This window comes from Phocoena phocoena, chromosome 12 (genome assembly GCF_963924675.1).
Source record: "Phocoena phocoena chromosome 12, mPhoPho1.1, whole genome shotgun sequence".
NCBI lineage: Eukaryota > Metazoa > Chordata > Mammalia > Artiodactyla > Phocoenidae > Phocoena > Phocoena phocoena.
The window spans coordinates 16,615,214-16,633,777 of NC_089230.1; the positions used below are offsets into that span (position 1 = coordinate 16,615,214).

Below are 18,564 nucleotides of genomic sequence, written 5' to 3' on the forward strand. Positions count from 1 at the left end.
AAAAATAAAACTGAAAAATTAAAATCTTATCAAATGATCACAGGGTAAATATTTTATAAGTTTTAGTCATCAAACTATTCTTTGCAAGAATATTCTTTCAAAGAATAAAAATATCTGATAGACTAAAATACAATTTACATGATCTTTGGAGGTCTTCTTCCTACACACAAACTATAAATTACAGAAAGGGTAGGAATACACACAACAAATAACCACTGTTTGTGAATGCCTAGAGACAGAATTTTGATGGATGTGTTTGTTTGTTTGTTTGTTTGTCGACACAACGCACACACATCCCACAGTAAGTAACATCCCTCTGGCTCCTACACTCTGGAGTGCCACCTGCTCTGGCTAGGCTTCTGCCTGGATAATTAAAATGAAGATGTGTATTAGCAGATATTAAAAATGCAAATTTTCACAGTATTCCAGTGAGCAGAGTACCAGATAGCATTCTCTTTATGATCTAGTGGTTGTTGTTCTGGAACAGAAAGAGTCCCTCTAAAGTTTCAATGGGGACTCAGAGAGATTAAGTGAATTACCCAAGGTCACACAGCTGCACGCTGGCAAAGCCAGGACTCAAACAGAGGACTTCTGATTTGAAGCCCAATGCTCTTTTACACTACATTGCCTCTTGTAATAGTAAACATCCTGTTAAAGGTAAATTCACAGAAGAAATCTGATTTCCAAAGAAGAAAATGTAGTTCTATTAGACCATAGGGTTGGCCTTTAAATGTCTGTGTCTTCGGGCTTTCCTGGTGGCGCAGTGGTTGAGAGTCCGCCTGCCGATGCAGGGGACATGGGTTCGTGCCCCGGTTTGGGAAGATCCCACATACCGCGGAGTGGCTGGGCCCGTGAGCCATGGCCGCTAGGCCTGCGCGTCCGGAGCCTGTGCTCCGCAACGGGAGAAGCCACAACAGTGAAAGGCCTGCGTACCACAAAAAAAAAAAAAAAAAAAGTCTGTGTCTTCAAATTGTGGTCTCTTGAATTTTATAAACATTAAAAAGAATAACAACACACAGGAACTAAACTTATTATCCTCTAGCTGCTTATAAAAATAGTTTAAAAGAGTGCTGCCCTTATTACAAGGTGCTGCAAAGGGCTGAGGGTGGCTTGAGCCAGGCTGTTGATGAGGAGCTCACCTATCACCACCCCCTAAGGTTTCTAGCTAACCTGAAAATGATGCATGTGTCTGGAGGTGGGGTGTGCTCACTTTTTACTCCAGAGACCCGAAAGGAATCAAGAAACTAAGACCGATCAGTTTGCCTCGTCCCACACTCACTCAGGCAACTCAGGCAGCGTGGGCAAGGAGAGTGGTCACGTCTGCCTGGCCTTGCCAGCGACTCCACAATCCACTGACTCTCAAAAGTTCTCTCCAGAAACAATGGCAGTGGGCTGGAAGCTGGGGGACCTTGTTCCCAGAAGTTTAGGAATTAAATGGCAAACAGGGGTTTCAAACTCTCTAAAAGGAGTTAAGCTTGAAATCAGTTTCCACGTTTGAAAAATGAATTTAATGTTAAGGAATGACATCACTCAAGTATGACTTCATCTCCAGCTAGACTTGCAAAACGATTGAGTTAATTTATACCAAAATAAACGCCGAAAGGATGTAAAACAAAGGTGAAACAACAAAAGCATTAGAAGAAAATGTAGGGACAGGATATAAGGCCTTTCTAAGCATGAAAGCAAAGGAATAATAATAAATGGAAAAAACTTAATTAGCATAAAGGAAAAATAAAAGAAACTGATTTGAAAAACTAAAGAGCAATTCAAAAAAACGTATGTGCGTGTATGGTAAAGGGCTAATACCCTTCAACTCTAAAGAGTTCTTAAAATTAGTAAGAGAAAGAACACATCTATAGGGAAAAAATGGGAAAGGGTAAAACTGTAATTCCCAAAACATAGTCAAATTGTTCAGTTCCACTAATATTCAAACAAATGTGAATTAGACCTTAAAGTATCATTTTTCACCAACTGAATGGGTGAGGAGTTTTATGAGATTATATCCAGTGTTTGTAAAATAGAGCAAAGCAGACTGCTGGTGAAACACACCGAGATAAATAGCAGTTTGTACCAAAAGGAATTTTTAAATAGGTGCATACTTTACCCCAGCAATTCCAAGTCTAGGAATTTCTCCCTGGGAGGTAGAGAAGTGTGCAAAAATGTAATACTGTTCATCACAGCTTTATGCAGAATCGTGAAAAACTGGAAATACGCTAAACATCAAAAGGCCTTGCTGGAGGAATGACTGTACATTCACAAGAAACTCTGCTGCTCTGAAAACCAATGTTGTTGAAAAATAAAGACATGGAATAACATTTGTGGTACTGCTGAGTAGAGGAAGAATGTAACCAAACCAAAGCAGTTCTGAGTAAAGGAATTAACATGCTTTTTACTTTCTTCTTTGTGCTCTTCTCTCTATTTTCCAGCTTTCTACAATGAGCATGTAAGGGTTCTAATTATCTATTAAATTTGTGTTTTCAAAACATTACACCGAGTCATTCTAATTATTTGCTTTATTTATATCCAATTATTCACTCTGACCATAAAAAAAAAAAAAAAAAAAAAACTTTACCTGGAGTATTTGGATAACAGGACACTTAGCAATGAATTCTGATATCATTAAAATTTAAAACAGTGCAAGAATCTGCAATAACTGTTTGAAGAAACTTTATGTCCAAGACCAATTGTTTAACTTCCTACGCTTATTAATGAACTTGACATTAAGTCAAATCTGTATGTTCACAAATCTCCAAACAGCCTGCATTTTAATACTATGGATTGCAGAAATTAATAAAAGCAGACATTTTAAACTTTAATCAGGCAAGCGTGTGATTCTTAAGAAAAATCTAATGTTCTCAATTTCGAACAATCAAATTGATGAATGAGAATTCAATTAAAAGAAACTTTCAAAATGTTTAATAGCACAGATCTTTAGTGGGCTAGGATGAACCCTCACTCATTTTTCTGTTTACAAGTATTAATCACATTCCAAACATGCTACAGTGGAGACGCTTATTACTCAAAGTGTGGTCCTCCGACTGCAGCACCGGCGGCACTGGGAGTTTGTTGAGGATGCTGAATCTCAGGCTCCACCCCACACCGACTGCACCTGAATCTACATTTTAACAAATTCCCAGGTGATCTGAACGCACATTAAAGTTTGAGAAGAGCTGGTACAGAGAAGCTGAAAGCTAAAGTGTTATAAGTCACAGCCAAATTAAAGACTATAGGCTAAGCATCTCTGAATAGTACCACAGAAGACCTAACGCACACACAAAGCTATCCGGCCACGTATCAACGATACAGGTTCTCCAGTTTGGTTGCCTATCAGAATTGCATGAGGAGCTTTAAACAAATACAGATGCCCAGGCCCCACCCCTGACCAAATGAATGGAAATCAGTATTTCCCAAAGCTCTCCAGGTAATTCTGTCGCGCAGCCCGATTTGAGAACCCCTTAGCTACTGGCATAAACAGGGTCTTAACCAAAGACATCATTAGCCTAATCACAGCTAGGCAGATCTAATCCCTGCTTCTACTCTCCTCCTGTGGCTTCCCAGACAGCCCTGCTCATCACTCTTTACATTTATCCTAAGTCCTTCTCTGCCCCTCCTAGTAGAATGCAGCCCCCCAGGGGCAGGGACAGAGTTATTAGTCACACTACTTCCAGCACCCAGTGCATAACTGGAGTTTGATGAACGTTTGTTGAAGGAATAAACTTGATTAGATAGAAGAGATGACAGAGAGAAGCCAAATGGGAAGGAGGGCAGGCATATGAAAACAATAGGAAAACTCATGTTCTCTGATCCTTTAAGTCTCATTGATGTGAAACTTCAATGAAGTGTAAGCCTCGTGGGGAAGACTTACTCTGAAATTAACAAAAAGTCACCTATCATTCCAACAAGGTGGCCGGGAAATATCTGGCGAAAGGGAGCTGTGTTTTGAAACAGCAATGCATTATGCCATAAAAGAAACGAAACACAAAAGTAGAAGCCTGCCCAATAACCAAAGTATGTTCTAGTAGGTTCTCCCTATCCAAGCTAGGGAGCACACCTAAGAATGTGCCCACACCCACACTTTCTATGCCAGAGTGCAGGTCACAAACAGAGTGGCACCACCGTAACTGTGCACACTTCAAGACGCAGGCTCATGAAACCTACACACCTCTCCCCAGCCATAAGGAACAGGAGAGCAAGACACAAGAAGGTCTGAATAAAGCCTTGTCTAAATGCATTTGAAAAGTTCACCATCAAGCTACAAACTCATGAGACTGGAAATGTTATCACTAAATGGTAGCTGTAGGTGTCCTTTGCCCAGGTGAAGAGAGCAATGAAAAGATAGAGATTATGGCTGCTAACACATATTTCTTTCTCCCTCCCTTTATATCTGGGAACCTCTTCATCTCACAACGGGACTAGAAGAACATGACCACAAACCTTTCAGACTCCGTAAGGCCTCAGATCTCCGCCGGGCAAGCAAAGAGCAGCCTTCTGAGCTGGGAAAAGCACGAGCAAGAAAATAATACGACCTCAATCCAGTCATCTGCTAAAGCAAACTAAAGACACTGCACCATTTGGCTTTCATGTTTATGGAGCTTTCCAGAATCCGTTTCTCCATTCTTACCTCCTTGTCTTACGTAGCTCTTAGTTAGAGAGCGGCTTCTAAGGAGGGACCCTGGAGAGCACACACACATTTTCAGGAGGAACCAACATTAACCCCACACGGCTTAAACTGGCATCACACGCAGAGTTTATGTCAACATCCTCCTCCCCCAGGCAGGTCTACCACACCGGAACTCCTCACTCGACCTGCTAAGAGGCGACCACACCACAATTCCCGGGCCAGTCTGGCGAGACTGGAGATGCAGGTGTGCCCCAGCCTCGCCTCCTGACTCAGCCCTGCCTTGGATTCTCCGCCAATCATCACTTTCTGTTTTCTTCCCCACTATAGTAAAAATAACTTCCTCTTCAAGCGTCTAAATCTGTATGTGACTTTACACACTTTTTTTGGCACATCGTTGGTTGAATTTTGACACTAAAGCAGAATGAAGTCGCGAAAAATCTGCAATCACATTTCTGTAAAACTCCAACCAGATGAGTCAGTTCCACTGTTCTCTGGAATACTGAGAAAACACTTCCAGGCAAGATGCTGCATTCTAAGCACCACGTCAGTTCCTCCTGTCCTCTGCTTCTTACAGACTCAGCAAAGTCTCAGGGATGGAAGGAAGCAGAGCGGAATGCACGGTGCTATTTGCTGTAAACTGGAAGTGGCTTGCGGGCTGTGCTTCTGAGCGAGGAGAAGGGCATCTCAGGGGGCAGACCATCCAACACAACTGTGGCACCAAGGACTCGGGAAATCTTGTATTTAGGACCTGAGACAGAGCTCCAGAGAGCTGCACGCCCTCACCTCCCACCCCCCGCTCCAGTCACCTGCCATGACTACGGAACAGAACAGGGTGGATGTGGCACAGTCATTTCAAAAGAAGACAGTTTAGAAGAGAGTCACTTCTGATACTCCTCCCCATAAAGGAGGCTCACAAACCAAGGGAACTGGAGAATTCCTCAGTTCTACAGGCCACTGAAGGGCCACAGAGACAGAGGAAAGTGATTAAGATGCATAAGGGAATGAAAATCATTTCATCTTTTTTTTTTTTTTTTTTTTTGCGGTACGCGGGCCTCTCACTGTCGCGGCCTCTTCCGCCGCGGAGCACAGGCTCCGGATGCGCAGGCGCAGAGGCCATGGCCCACAGGCCCAGCCACTCCATGGCATGTGGGATCCTCCCGGACCGGGACACGAACCCGCATCCCCTGCATCGGCAGGCGGACTCTCAACCACTGCGCCACCAGGGAAGCCCCGTTTCATCTTTTCATGTGCTTATTGGTCAGTTGTGTTTGCTCTTCTGTGAACTGCCTGCTCCTATTCTTCGCCCGTTTATCTCATGAATTCTCCTTCTCTTATTGATTTATTGATCTTTTACATATCTGCATACTAATCCCATTTTCTAGAGAAACATCTGTCTCCAATCTGAGTCTTTCTGCTTTGTTTATGGGATGTTATTGTTCAGAAGGTTTCACTTTTATGTTGTTCTTTTTTTCATTTACTGTTTGTGCTTTCTGCATCTGAAAGTAACTTCAGATGAGGAACTACTGGAAGATAGATCTGTTTTTCTGGACAAGATTTATGGCGGGGGCATTATGGTCACCTTCATAGCTTCAATTTTCTGAAAGAGGGTGAAGTCCAACAGACTATTCTATGTAGCTCCCAGAAGAACTAGCAGAAGTAGAGAGAAGCCACAAAGAAGTAGCCTGCCACACTGCGCGAACTCCCTCAGCCACTGGAGCTGTCCACAATGGAATGGGACGACCAGCAGTAGGCAGCTGGGCCAAGACTGTGAGAATCCTCTTTGAAAACACAGCTTTCTTATCCCTACTTGCTTTCCTTCTTTCTTCCTATCACAATTATACGCTGAATTCTGGAGATCCATGACTTACTCTGCTTCCTCTCTCTCTTTGCCTTCCTAAGGACAGTCTGCTTCCCACAATTTCTGAAGCAAGATCCTCTCCTTATCGTCCAGATAGGCTGGGGCAAACTGGTGATGGGGGCAGGGATGGGGAGTGCTGCTAATTTTAATTAAGATCAAAACAAAACAAAACGAAACAATGATTAAGACTTGGAAAAAGATGTCCTGAAATGTTTTGGCATATTCTACTTGCCTTGGTCCCTTGACTACTGAAACCTTTTAAATAAAAGTTTGGCTCCAAAGGAAATAGTTTCAGTTGTTACAGTTAAATGGCTTCTTAGCTCTTTCAGCACATGGTTTTAAAGTAGGTGGGACCTTAGAAAGCGCCTAATTCAGTCATTCTAAAGAAAAAAGGGGCACCATCACCTAGAGAGCTTCTTTAAAGAACCCCAGAGCCACAACCATTCTCCCTTTCCTGGCCACTGGGACATATTCCCAGATAGACCATCAAGACCACATGGAAACACTGCTGCTGCTGAGGGAGGGTCCCAGGAAAGAAAAACAATTGAGAATCCCGGACCTAATCAACCGTCTTCATTTTGGAGGCAAAGAAACATGAGCTTAGGAGGCTCGTGTGACTTAACAGCGCTGACCCCTGAACTATTTGCGGACTCCCTCCAGACCCAGGTCCGCCGGCCCTGCCCGCCACTCGTACAGCTTTGCGTGACAGTTTTGCTTCTCCAGTGAGAAGGTATTTGTGTCAAGCAGCCCACGTGTCAAAACAGGAAGCTCGGGCTTCCCTGGTGGCGCAGTGGTTGAGAGTCCGCCTGCTGATGCAGGGGACGCGGGTTCGTGCCCCGGTCCGGGAGGATCCCACATGCCGCGGAGCTGCTGGCCCCGTGAGCCATGGCCGCTGGGCCTGCGCGTCCGGGGCCTGTGCTCCGCAACGGGAGAGGCCGCGACGGTGAGAGGCCCACGTACCACAAAAAAAAAACAAAAAACAGGAAGCTCTGTGTTGGAGCTGCAAGGTCACGGTTTCCCTAGACAAAATTTAACTTTCTATCAAATAATGTAAGATCCCATTTGTTTTCAAGTTCTCAAGGAATTGGGTAACCATCCACACCAGATAGTCACGGCCCTGTGGCTCTGGCCCCTACACTCATCCGTGGCTGGGCAGGTGAAGGCAACGTGAAGAAGCAGAGAATGGAAAACAGAAGCAAGTTCCCCAGCCTTCTGACAAAGAAACGATCCGCTACTTTGGTTCTCTGCTCTTGCCCTGACTTCCAATGGAAGGGAAATGGGAACCAGAGAAAAACCAGTGCCAGGCTACTGGACGCGGTAGTTCCATCACAAGTGGGAGAAGCTCTAGCAGCAGTCCCAGTGTATGCCTGACACTGTGATCGTTTGAAAGGGTCTGATTCACGTGGATCACCAGTCCAGTCCTAGAACGGCTGGCAACCCCAGAGAGTGCGCTGTACAACACCCTCTGTACAACTACTTTTCTTTTGTGAATGCGGGGAGGGGGGGAAACATGTGGATAAATTCAAAACAGAGGAAAGCAGGCTGTGCAAAGAATACGTTTTTTAAAGATTGTTTCCAGGAGGCAGAAGAGAGGATGAGAAGCAGAAAGGTTTGTGTGTAAAGTTAACAGGGCAAATGACTGGAGCTTATCAGCTGTTGAAGAGCCCTCACCAGTTTGAGGGTAAGGGTGACAAGATAAGCCACAAAAATGCTGATTCAGTCATTTCATATTTCTTGGGTAGAATGGTGCTTTCAAATGGAAGCAAACCATGAATGAATTTGCGTACTCCACTAGTATGTGTGTTTGTGCAAGTGTGTGTGTGCACGGGTGTGTGGGCCAAAAGAAAAGGGGATCTGAGAGAAGCAAAGAATAAGGTGAGAAAATTGGCATTTGCTGAAATCAAATGCCATGCCTTGAGTCAGATTAAGTACTTTATAAAATAGCAATTATTAATCCCATCGTATAGACTAAAACATCTAAGGTTCGGAGAAGTTAAGAGAATCTCCCAAGTTCTCCCAGCTAATAAGTGGTAGCACAGTGATCACACCCAGACCTCTGCTCTAAAACCTGTGCTCTTTCTAGTATTGGATGCTTCTGGCCCACAGAAAGCTTTCGATGAATATTTTCTGAGTGACTGAACAAAGGGGTTTATATGTCTCAGAATACTCTCATTTTTATTTTCATCAAGACTGTGAAAGTCATATGCACTGAGCTAGAAAAACATCAATGGTGTTTCCAGAAATGCATTACAGCTTAATGTAAATGGTTATTTAAATCATCTATCAATGAATGAACTAAGAATTACTCAATCGAGACCATGACTTAAGGTTATTTCCATATCATTCATTAAACAAGGGTCAATGGGTTCGTGCATTGAGCCTTAATCTTATAATCTATCATTTTGCCATTCTAGGTTAAAATCTGCTCAGTCACTGTTTCAAAAACCACATCATCTTATGGTCTCATCTCCTTAAAGAGTCAAATTCATGCTTGAAACGTACTAGCTAATTTAGCACAAATTGCTACCTAAGGAAGATGTTGACTTAGAGCAAGAGATAAACTGCTATTCTGCAAACTCCCAAAACTGGTTCAGGGTTCAGGAAAATGACAAGAAACAAGAAGTTTGAATTCTAGTATGCACCCAAATCTCTAGGCTGACCGCAGGCATTCTTAATTACAGGGGAAAGCTCTATAAATGTAAGTCCAAATCCCCACAGGTAAGAGGTGGACAATTATCCCTGTGCACAGAAGGAAATGTTTATAGAAGTATATGTCATAGTGGTTTTAACATCTTTGCTTGCAGCATATGCTTCAAACAGCCAGAAAGAGATGGGTTGTAGAATCAACGGGCTTGAGTCTTTCCTGGCACACTGCACCACGGTCTCTACTTAAAATAAGGGCAAAACAAAGCAGAATATGGAACCTAGTAAAGAATAGTCTGCTAAGGCTTCCCTGGTGGCGCAGTGGTTGAGAGTCCGCCTGCCGATGTAGGGGACACGGGTTTGTGTCCCGGTCCGGGAAGATCCCACATGCCGCGGAGCGGCTGGGCCCGTGAGCCATGGCCGCTGAGCCTGCGCGTCTGGAGCCTGTGCTCCGCAGCGGGAGGGGCCACAACAGTGAGAGGCCCGCGTACCGCAAAAAAAAAAAAAAAAAAAGACAAGAAAAGAACAGTCTGCTTAGCAAATATATTGAATCAACAGACACTTCCTAAGGGTTCCTGTGGGCTACCCAGCAGAGGTGCCACAGTAGAGATGGAAAGTATTTGAAGAGCTTCCTCCTTTCAAGGAGCTTGCCCCACAAGTTATCACAATACAAGGTAGAATGTCAAAACTTCAAAAGTGATCATGAAATAAATACTACAGGAGTTCAGAGGTCATCACTGGAATTTGAGCTTCCTTAACTATCAGCAAAGAGGCAATAGCAGAAGCAAAGGCAGGTAGTGAGGCAAGAAAAATGAGCCAGTGGCTAGCTTTGGGAAAGTACAGACACCGCTATAAGACCTGAGATAGATGGAGGGGTGCAGCATACCCTCAACACTAAACTGCTGTCTGGCTCCCTGATAATTTTAATATGAGAGTGTCACAAATTATTCAAATTGAGTCTCTTTCCAGAAGGCATGGAATTGACTGTACTTATTTTAAAGCTTCTTATTTTGATAATATATATTTTAAAACCTACTGAAAATTTCTAACACTTTTGGAAAAAACAACTTCTTCCTAAAAGTTCCTAACTTATTTTACTAATTTACTGAAGGACTATATATTTGTCCTGTATATTATACCACAGTGTGAATAAAAATGAATTGCATATGAATTCCAATTTTCTCAAGATTTCCTTGGTAGCCTCATAGTAGAGTATATAAGGAACATAACGTACCCAAATGCTTCCCCCCGCTGAGCTCATCAGCTCCTTTCTAGTGAACAAACACAAAGACAGAATACTCGGATCCATTGTACTATAGTCTGCTGCTCAAGACTGACTCCACTCATATTCCACATATAAGTCACAATAATCTTTGTGACATCTGTAAAATAGTTAAGTGCTACCTATTCATGAATATTCATACGTTAGAGCTAAATGCAAAGTGTTTACTATTCAAAGTCATCCATAACTGTAAGACCCCCAAGATTCTTTTAAAGAGGTCTTTGGGTTCAATCGTTAGAAATTTATTTAGGTTTTACTCTATACCCAGATACTGTACTTAAAACTCAAAACGAAAAAGACAACTTAGTTCAAAGATGGGCAAAGGGTGTGAACAGACATTTTTCCAAAGAAGATATATGAATGGCCAACAAGCACAGGAAAAGATATCCAACATCACTAATCATTAGGAAAATGCAAAAAAAAAAAAAAAAAAAAAAGCCACAATATGGTGCCACTTCACATCCATTAGGATGTCTACAGTCAAAATAATGGAAAAGAGCAAGTGTTGGTGAGGTTGTACAGAAACTGGAACTCTCGTACATTGCTGGTGGGGATTTGCAATGGTGCAGCCACTGTGGAAAACAGCTCGGCAGTTCCTCGATAAATTAAACATGGAATTACCATATGACCTAGCGATTCACTCCTGGGTATATACCTAAAAGAACAGAAAATACGTGTACATACAAAAACTTACACACAAAAGTTCACAGCAGCACTATGCACAGCAGCCAAAAGACAGAAACAACTGAAATGAAAAACAGATAAATGGATAAACAAAATGTGGTATATCCATACAATGGAATATTATTCAGCCATAAAAATGAACGAAGTACTGATACATGCTACAATATGAATGAACTTTGAAAACAATGTTCTAAGTAAAAGAAGCCAGTTACAAAAGGCCACATACTATATGATTTCATTTCTGTGAAATGTCCAGAAGAGGCAAATCTATAGAGACTGAAAATAGATTAGTTCCTAGGGCTTGGGGAGATGGAGGAATAGTGAAGGGATAACTAAGGGGAATGAGGTTTCTCTTTCTGGTGATGAAAATGTTCTAGAAGTGACTATCATAATAGTTTCCCTTACCTAGGTATATACAAAAAACAATTAAAAGCTATTAAACTATTAAAAACTTTAAGTGGGTGAAATGTATGGTTTGCGAATTATAGCTCAATAAAGCTATTTTAAAAATTAATAGCATAGAGCTTCCCTGGTGGTGCAGTGGTTAAGAATCCACCTGCCAATGCAGGGGACACAGGTTCAAGCCCTGGTCCGGGAAGAGCCCACATGCCACGGAGCAACTAAGCCCGTGAGCCACAACTACTGAGCCTGCATGCCACAACTACTGAAGCCCGTGTGCCTAGAGCCTGTGCTCCACAACAGAGAAGCCACCGCAATGAAAAGCCCACACACCGCAACAAAGAGTAGCCCCGGCTCGCCACAACCAGAGGAAGCCCACACGCAGCACGAAGACCCAATGCAGTGAAAAATAAATAAATAAATAATCTAATTAATTTTTTAAAATTATTCAAAAAAAATTAATAGCATATACTGAAATGTGCTTTGTTTGTAACGTTCTTGCACAATAGTTGCTACATTCTTTTGACTTTTGCAACTAAGGATTTTTGGTGAAATGCTACTGTTTCTGTCCCCATTTCTGACAAATAAAAGGATTTATGTATATCACTGTTTGCTTAAAGTTGAGTTTCTATAATAAAAATAAATATAGGTAAGACAAAATTTATTTGTGGTCAAGTCTCATTTCTTTCCAAAAAAAAAAAAAGCAAGTGACAATTCCTAATCATTCTAGCAGCTACAGTTGTCAAATAAGATGCCTTTTCACTGCCCATCACTGACCCCCTTCAGTACAGCTGCAAGGCAAGCTACAGTTTCTGCTCCTGCAGCTTCCCTGTAGGGAAGCAAAAGATACTCTTTCTTTGGGGACTCAAAAAGCTTGAGCACTTTCATTCTAGTTTCTCAAATACAAAACCAACTAGTGTTTTAAACCTGGACTGATGACAGGGAATTTGAAGAAAGACAGAATCCAGATAATACATATTTATCTGTATTTTAAAACAATTCATACTGAGACGAGTCTACGTTAAAAACAGTTTACAAGACAGAATGTTTTTCACTATTCATGCTGTGTGTTTACAGAACAGTCTGCCATAGCTGAATTCCATTTTCTGTCTTCTTCTAATACACTGCTACTGTGTCCCCAACCAACCCTATAAGATAAATTTGCAGCTATGAACAAGAATGTCATTTTCTTTTTATGTCAACAATTTCTATTGATAACATCATATTTTATGCATTCGTTTCCTAGATTGCTGTCTGGGGCCTGGAGTACTATATTTAAACCATGCGTGATGTGCAGAAGGAAAATTAATTTGACTTTTAGGGTTTAGAGAAACTATTTTGTAACAGGTCTAGACCTCAATTTTCACATTTTCCTTTAAATTCATTTAAACTCAGAGAACTTCAATAAAGTTACATCTTTTTCTTTCATTTCTGACTCAAAATTGCCATGCTCATATATAATATACATATCAAGATTAGCAATTCTGGGCTTCCCTGGTGGAGCAGTGGTTGAGAGTCCGCCTGCTGATGCAGGGGACACGGGTTCGTGCCCCGGTCCGGGAAGATCCCACATGCCGCGGAGCGGCTGGGCCCGTGAGCCATGGCCACTGAGCCTGCGCGTCTGGAGCCTGTGCTCCGCAAACGGGAGAGGCCACAACAGTGAGAGGCCCGCGTACCGCAAAAAAAAAAAAAAAAAAAAAAAAAAAAAGATTAGCAATTCTGAGAACTAAAGTAATATATCTCCATTTTAAATAGTATAATTTAAAAATGGAAAGGAAAGCCTATTAACTTGAGATCAATCTGACAGGTTTAGTCCCCATAAATGATAAATCACATACCCAAGTCCTGATAATAAATCATTAGAGTTTGCCGGTTGTACAGGATCAGTAGTAAGCCATCTGACTTATTCGGCTTACATCGATGTAACGAGTGTTATTCCAAGTTTTTGATATTTCCACAGCTCATAAGTAATGAGGCTACTGGCAGAGGCTGCATCATAATCTAATTTCTGCGGGAGATTTTATTTGATTTTGGTTGGTTTTCCATAGCAAGTCGAAGTCTGAATGCCACTTCAAAATAAATGAAATAATTTCACTGAACTGGAAAGACTATGGTCTCCAAGTTAAGTATAGCAATTTGCTCTATTCAGCTATTTATCCCATTGTGTGTTTTATGCTCTCCTCTCTCCACCTATTTCAAGGAGGAAAAGAATCAAGACAAGAGTTATGCCTGCATAACTTTCCTCTCCCTGACTTACTTACTTTCCTTTTTTTTTTGTAATAAATCTGTTGCAGCAAAAAGCATCTTTAAAAAGAACAGACTTTGCCCTTCCCCAAACTGACTAGAAAAAAGAAGCTGTCTGACCCCTGTTCCTTGAGAATAAAAAGCATCATTACTAACTCTTTTCCCTTTTTTTCTCCACACTATGCTTTCTGGTTGCCCCCCTTCACCTCATTCCGTGCATCTTCTAACCTCAGAAACTCGAAAGCCAGCTGGGGCTGCAGCTGTTGGCCGGTCCTTCCCTTGAAACAATGGGGCGTAAGCAGCAAAGCAGATGCATTTTTAAAAGCTGAAGTTTAAAAATGAAACCATGGGGCTTCCCTGGTGGCGCAGTGGTTGAGAATGTGGCTGCCAATGCAGGGGACACGGGTTCGAGACCTGGTCTGGGAAGATCCCACACGCCGCAGAGCAATTAGGCCCGTGAGCCACAACTACTGAGCCTGCGCATCTGGAGCCTGTGCTCCGCAACTAGAGAGGCCGCGATAGAGAGAGGCCCGAGTGCCACGATGAAGAGCGGCCCCCGCTTGCCACAACTAGAGAAAGCCCTCGCACAGAAACGAAGACCCAACACAGCCAAAAATAAATTAATTTTTTAAAAAATGAAACCATGTCCATCACTTTCTAAATATTTTATAAATCTCTTCTCTCTGTCATCCCCCCCCTTTCTCTCAAATACGTAGGAAACTTTGTGAAAGCAACTGAAAGCAATTGCTTGTGAAAGCAACTCTAGAACAATGTTCTTGAACTTAAGCAGGCATCAGAATCATCTGGAAGACTTGCTAAAATGGATTCCTGGGTCCCACACCCAGACTCTTTCATTCCGTAGGTCTGGGATGAGACCTGAGAAGCTGCACTTGTAACAAGTGTCCAGGTGATGCTGATGCTGCAGGTCCAGGGACCGCACATTGAGAACTACCCGCCTAGACAGTGAACGACTGCTAAAGAAAGAGAGAAAGAAATTAGGAATTTAAGACTTAATTTGATTCCAATTCACGTCACCTCCAGTTGTGTGGCTCTGGGAGAGTTCAGTTACTTAGCACATGGAAGCAGCAACATGGAGATAAATACAGGAAGGTGGAGTCAAGGGCAGGCCAGCTGCTTGAATTATTTCCCTTCTCTGTTGGCCCCTCAAGATACTCAAAGTCTCAAGAAAAGGAAAGTGAAATTATGGAAATAAAAATAATCATTTTTTGCCAGTCAGCCCTTTAGGTTTCCACTCGCATCTTGGCTCTATTTCCTTTTTCTCTCAAACTGCTTGTAGTGCTAACGCAATGGGTACTTGACTCAGCCGGATGTGGGTTCAAATCTTGCCTTACTTACTATGCGCCCCTCAGCAAGTCGGTGAACTTCGTTGCCCTCCCTTCTCCCATATCAAAAATGGGAATAACAGCTGCACCTACCTATGATATTGCTATGCTAATACAATTTCATCCTACATGTACACTGACTGGCACATACCCAATAAATATTAGCTTCTATCATAAATGGTCCTTTTTTTTTTCCTGTGAGAATATTCAATATGTTAAACATCACACTACCTATTTGATACAATAGGTGCAGTCATCACTTTGACAAATATTTATTTAGTAGCTACTATGTCAGATGTAATATATTATACAAGTATATTAAAAATAATATCCTGTCAAGACAAATATTGCTATAAATATTACTTTGATTTGGAAAATTTTGACTTTATATGAACTTTTATTTAAGACAAATACTTGCCTCCAAAATTGGCTACCTAGGAAAATTGAGAGGATGTGTTTACTAACCACAGTTTTGTTTTCACAGACACTAAAATAATAGAATGGAGGAAACAAGGGGAGAGTAATTCTGCAGATACCTTGGCCTTATTTTATTAAGGGTATATTTTAGATCCTCTTAAAGACCACAAGCCTGCTTTTCCTGAAAATCATTATGTTTACATAACAAAACAACAGGGAACAAATTTGGCCAAGGGTTTCCTATTTTCAGTTCACAACGATGTCATTTTTTAACCTGTTACATCAGTCAGAAACTCAATGGTGAGTTAGTAATAGGAGCAATATTCCATCCTTCAGTTCTTCCTGGTTCCCTGAGTGAATGCTGTGAATTCACCCTTCCAGCAAATAAGCCTCCAAATGTATCAGGCCTCATTTTTTGAAATATAGAATGAAAGCACACTAAATTCTGGATACCACACGTACTTGGTTGAATTTTCAAGAGGTTAACATGCTAGATGCTGCGGTTTCCTGACTTTAGCCTCACTACATGCCTTTGCTCCTTCCTCCTCCCAGGCTCCCCAGCCCCAAGAAGGGTATCAGAGCCATAACATTTTAAGAGCTGCGTGGAGGTGTCAGAGACAATCTGGTCCCGCCCAGGATTTTACCTATGGAAAAGTTGAGGCCCATGTGGTTCCAGTGCCCTGCCCAAAGCCAAGTGCTCCTCAGGACACCACAGATGTCTTCCTTCCCTGTCCACTGCACTTTCCCTACATCACTTGCCTGCATATTTTGCTTTAAAAGAACCTCACCAAAGAATTCATTAGCAGAGTTTATGGAGAAAGGCCCCTGAGCTTCCAAATCACTTCCCTCCCTATGCCAGTTAACAGTGATTGTCGGTAATCGTAACAATTGTGACCTGTGTGGTACTAGCAGGAATCGGAGAGCCTATGAGGCTGTGAGACTTCCTAACACAGAACTCGAAAGAAGAGTGAGTTGACTCCTTAGCAAAAGTGCGTATTACCCCAAACCCTCTAAGAAACCAGATATGTTTGGAAATCTACTTGGGCAATATTTTCCTTTAATTTTCCCTAAAGCATCTTAGAAAAACCGTAGTTCCCTAAAGTTTCTACTGAAAAAGAAGTGTAACTTTTAAAATCTGAGCTTCTCTACGTGGAAAAAAAACATTATTTTATCTGCGTGTACATTTGAAAACGCTCTAACACATTTGTCACTTCGCTGAAGTGGTTTTTTCCTTCGAAAACGATCTGCTATCCAGACCTGTGGTTTCTGCGACGAAAGGATTTCTGTGGGTGAGGGTGGCAGCCTCCCGCCGCCGGAGTCGTTTGGCCCATGATGGTTCCAGCGCTCCGGGGGCTTCCCTTTGCGCCTTCGCTCCCGTCACGCAGATGCCGAAGTTTGCCGGGGGCTTAGGTTTATCCCCTTGGACGTTTGCGATTAGCTGAATCCCTCCCAGCCTCTCCCCCTCCGCCCCGGCCCCCCGCAAGACTTGTGAGAGATGTGCATCCTCCCTTAGCCAAGGCGCGCACCGGGGGCCTGGGGGGTACTTCCGCTGCGCCCTGGCACCGCTCTCCCCGCGCCCGGACCACCAAGCTGCGGGTCACGCCCTCTCTCTGGAGACGCTCTTTTCTCTCTTCGCACACTCCTTCCTTACCTCTGCTAAAATAGGTGACCTCGCTCCTAATAAACCAGGCAAAACCCGCCCCCCCCCCCAGAAGTTCAGATTTGAGACACAGCGCTGAGGATCGTTCAGTCGAAGTAGGCGACACTGCTGGCCAGGGTGACTCGCGCCCCGGACCCCGGCTCCCCGCGTCTCACTCGCTGAGGACAGTGGGGTGGGCAGGGGGTGTCCCAAGCACAGGGCAGCTCAGGGACAGCGTGGAGCCCGAAAACTGCCCCTGGGCCACCCAGGCCGGGGGGCAGGAGCTCTCGTGGGGCACAATTCACAGAACGGGCCGTGGGGAGGAGTCAATCCCACCCGCGCGACCCCGAGCACCGGACAGGACGGGACTGTGGTCGCTAATGCCATGGAGGAGCAGTCGCTGCCCCTCGTCTCTCCCCACTCTGCCAGGCTTGAATATACACACACTCGTACACACTCACTCACACGCCTGCACTCCGCCCAGAGGGGGTGGCGGAGGCGGGGGAAGGTATGCAGCGCCCAGCCCCGGGCTACCTGCCCGGCACATCAACCCCGCGGCGCCCCCGCCTAGGCGCAGACAGACTGACGCGCTGGAGGCAGCAGCAGCTCGGGGCCGCCGCACCGAGGCTCGTCGGCGTCCCACCTGGGGACCCTCGGGGAGGCGGCGGCGGGGGCAGCTCCAGAGTGCCCGGCGCGCCCCACTCCCCTGCACAACTTCGAGCAGCGCGCGCCGCCCTCGCTCCCGTCTCCCTTCCTTACCCAAATACTGCCGCAGGTCGAGCAGAAAGCGCGGGGGTCCCCCGCCGAGCTGATAGAAGAGGGAGCCCAGGCAGAAGACCAGCAGGGTGGCCATGCAGAAACCGTAGTCCCGGAGGGAGAAGCGCAGGAGAGGCAGCAGGGAGACCCGGCGCTTCCAGCTGCCCAGGCCGGGAGGGGCGCCCCCCAGAGGGGCCCCATGGGGCCAGGGATCCGCGCCGCTGCCGGGATGCTGCTGCTGCTGCTTCTTCTTCATCGCCTGCTCCGCCGCCTTGCACAGCCTGCCCGTGCCAGGAAAAGGTCACCCATCCGCCTGCGAGGAGGAGAGCCCGGCCGGCCGGCTGCACATGGACAGGGCCGCGCCGAGGGCAGCCCGGGTGGGGGCGGGGAGGGGCCGAAGTTGCCGGGCTCAGGAGACTTTCCTCGGCATGGTCCCCGCCGCCGCGGCCCGAGCGGCCGAGGTGCCCAGCCCCGGCTCGGCGGTGCTGCCCGCGCCCGGCCCGCGCCCGCTAGCGCCCCCGTGCCCCGCGCCCCGCCGCGCCTCGGGCTCGCTCGCGGCCGCCGGGGCTCGCCTCCAGCGCCAGCGTGGACCCCCCGGCTTTGTGTCTGTCGGTCTCGGCGTGTTTTGTCCGGGTTCAGGCTCCTCTAAAAAACGGCAGGGAGGAACGGGAGGCGGAC

At 44.7% G+C, this 18,564-nt stretch overlaps 1 protein-coding gene across 2 annotated transcripts in view; it reads right to left on the reverse strand.

Annotated features, from left to right (window-relative positions):
• Positions 1 to 18,179, reverse strand: part of UST (uronyl 2-sulfotransferase) — a 293,263-nt gene extending 275,084 nt beyond the window's left edge. Inside the window, exon 1 of one of the 2 annotated variants that reach the window (XM_065888985.1) lies at positions 17,890 to 18,179. In XM_065888985.1, the coding sequence (XP_065745057.1) occupies positions 17,890 to 18,142 (253 nt within the window). In that variant the 5' untranslated portion in view covers positions 18,143 to 18,179. The remainder of the gene's footprint in view (positions 1 to 17,889) is intronic. The other variant, XM_065888986.1, reaches the window with a different exon arrangement.
• Between the last annotated feature and the right edge of the window lie 385 nt (positions 18,180 to 18,564).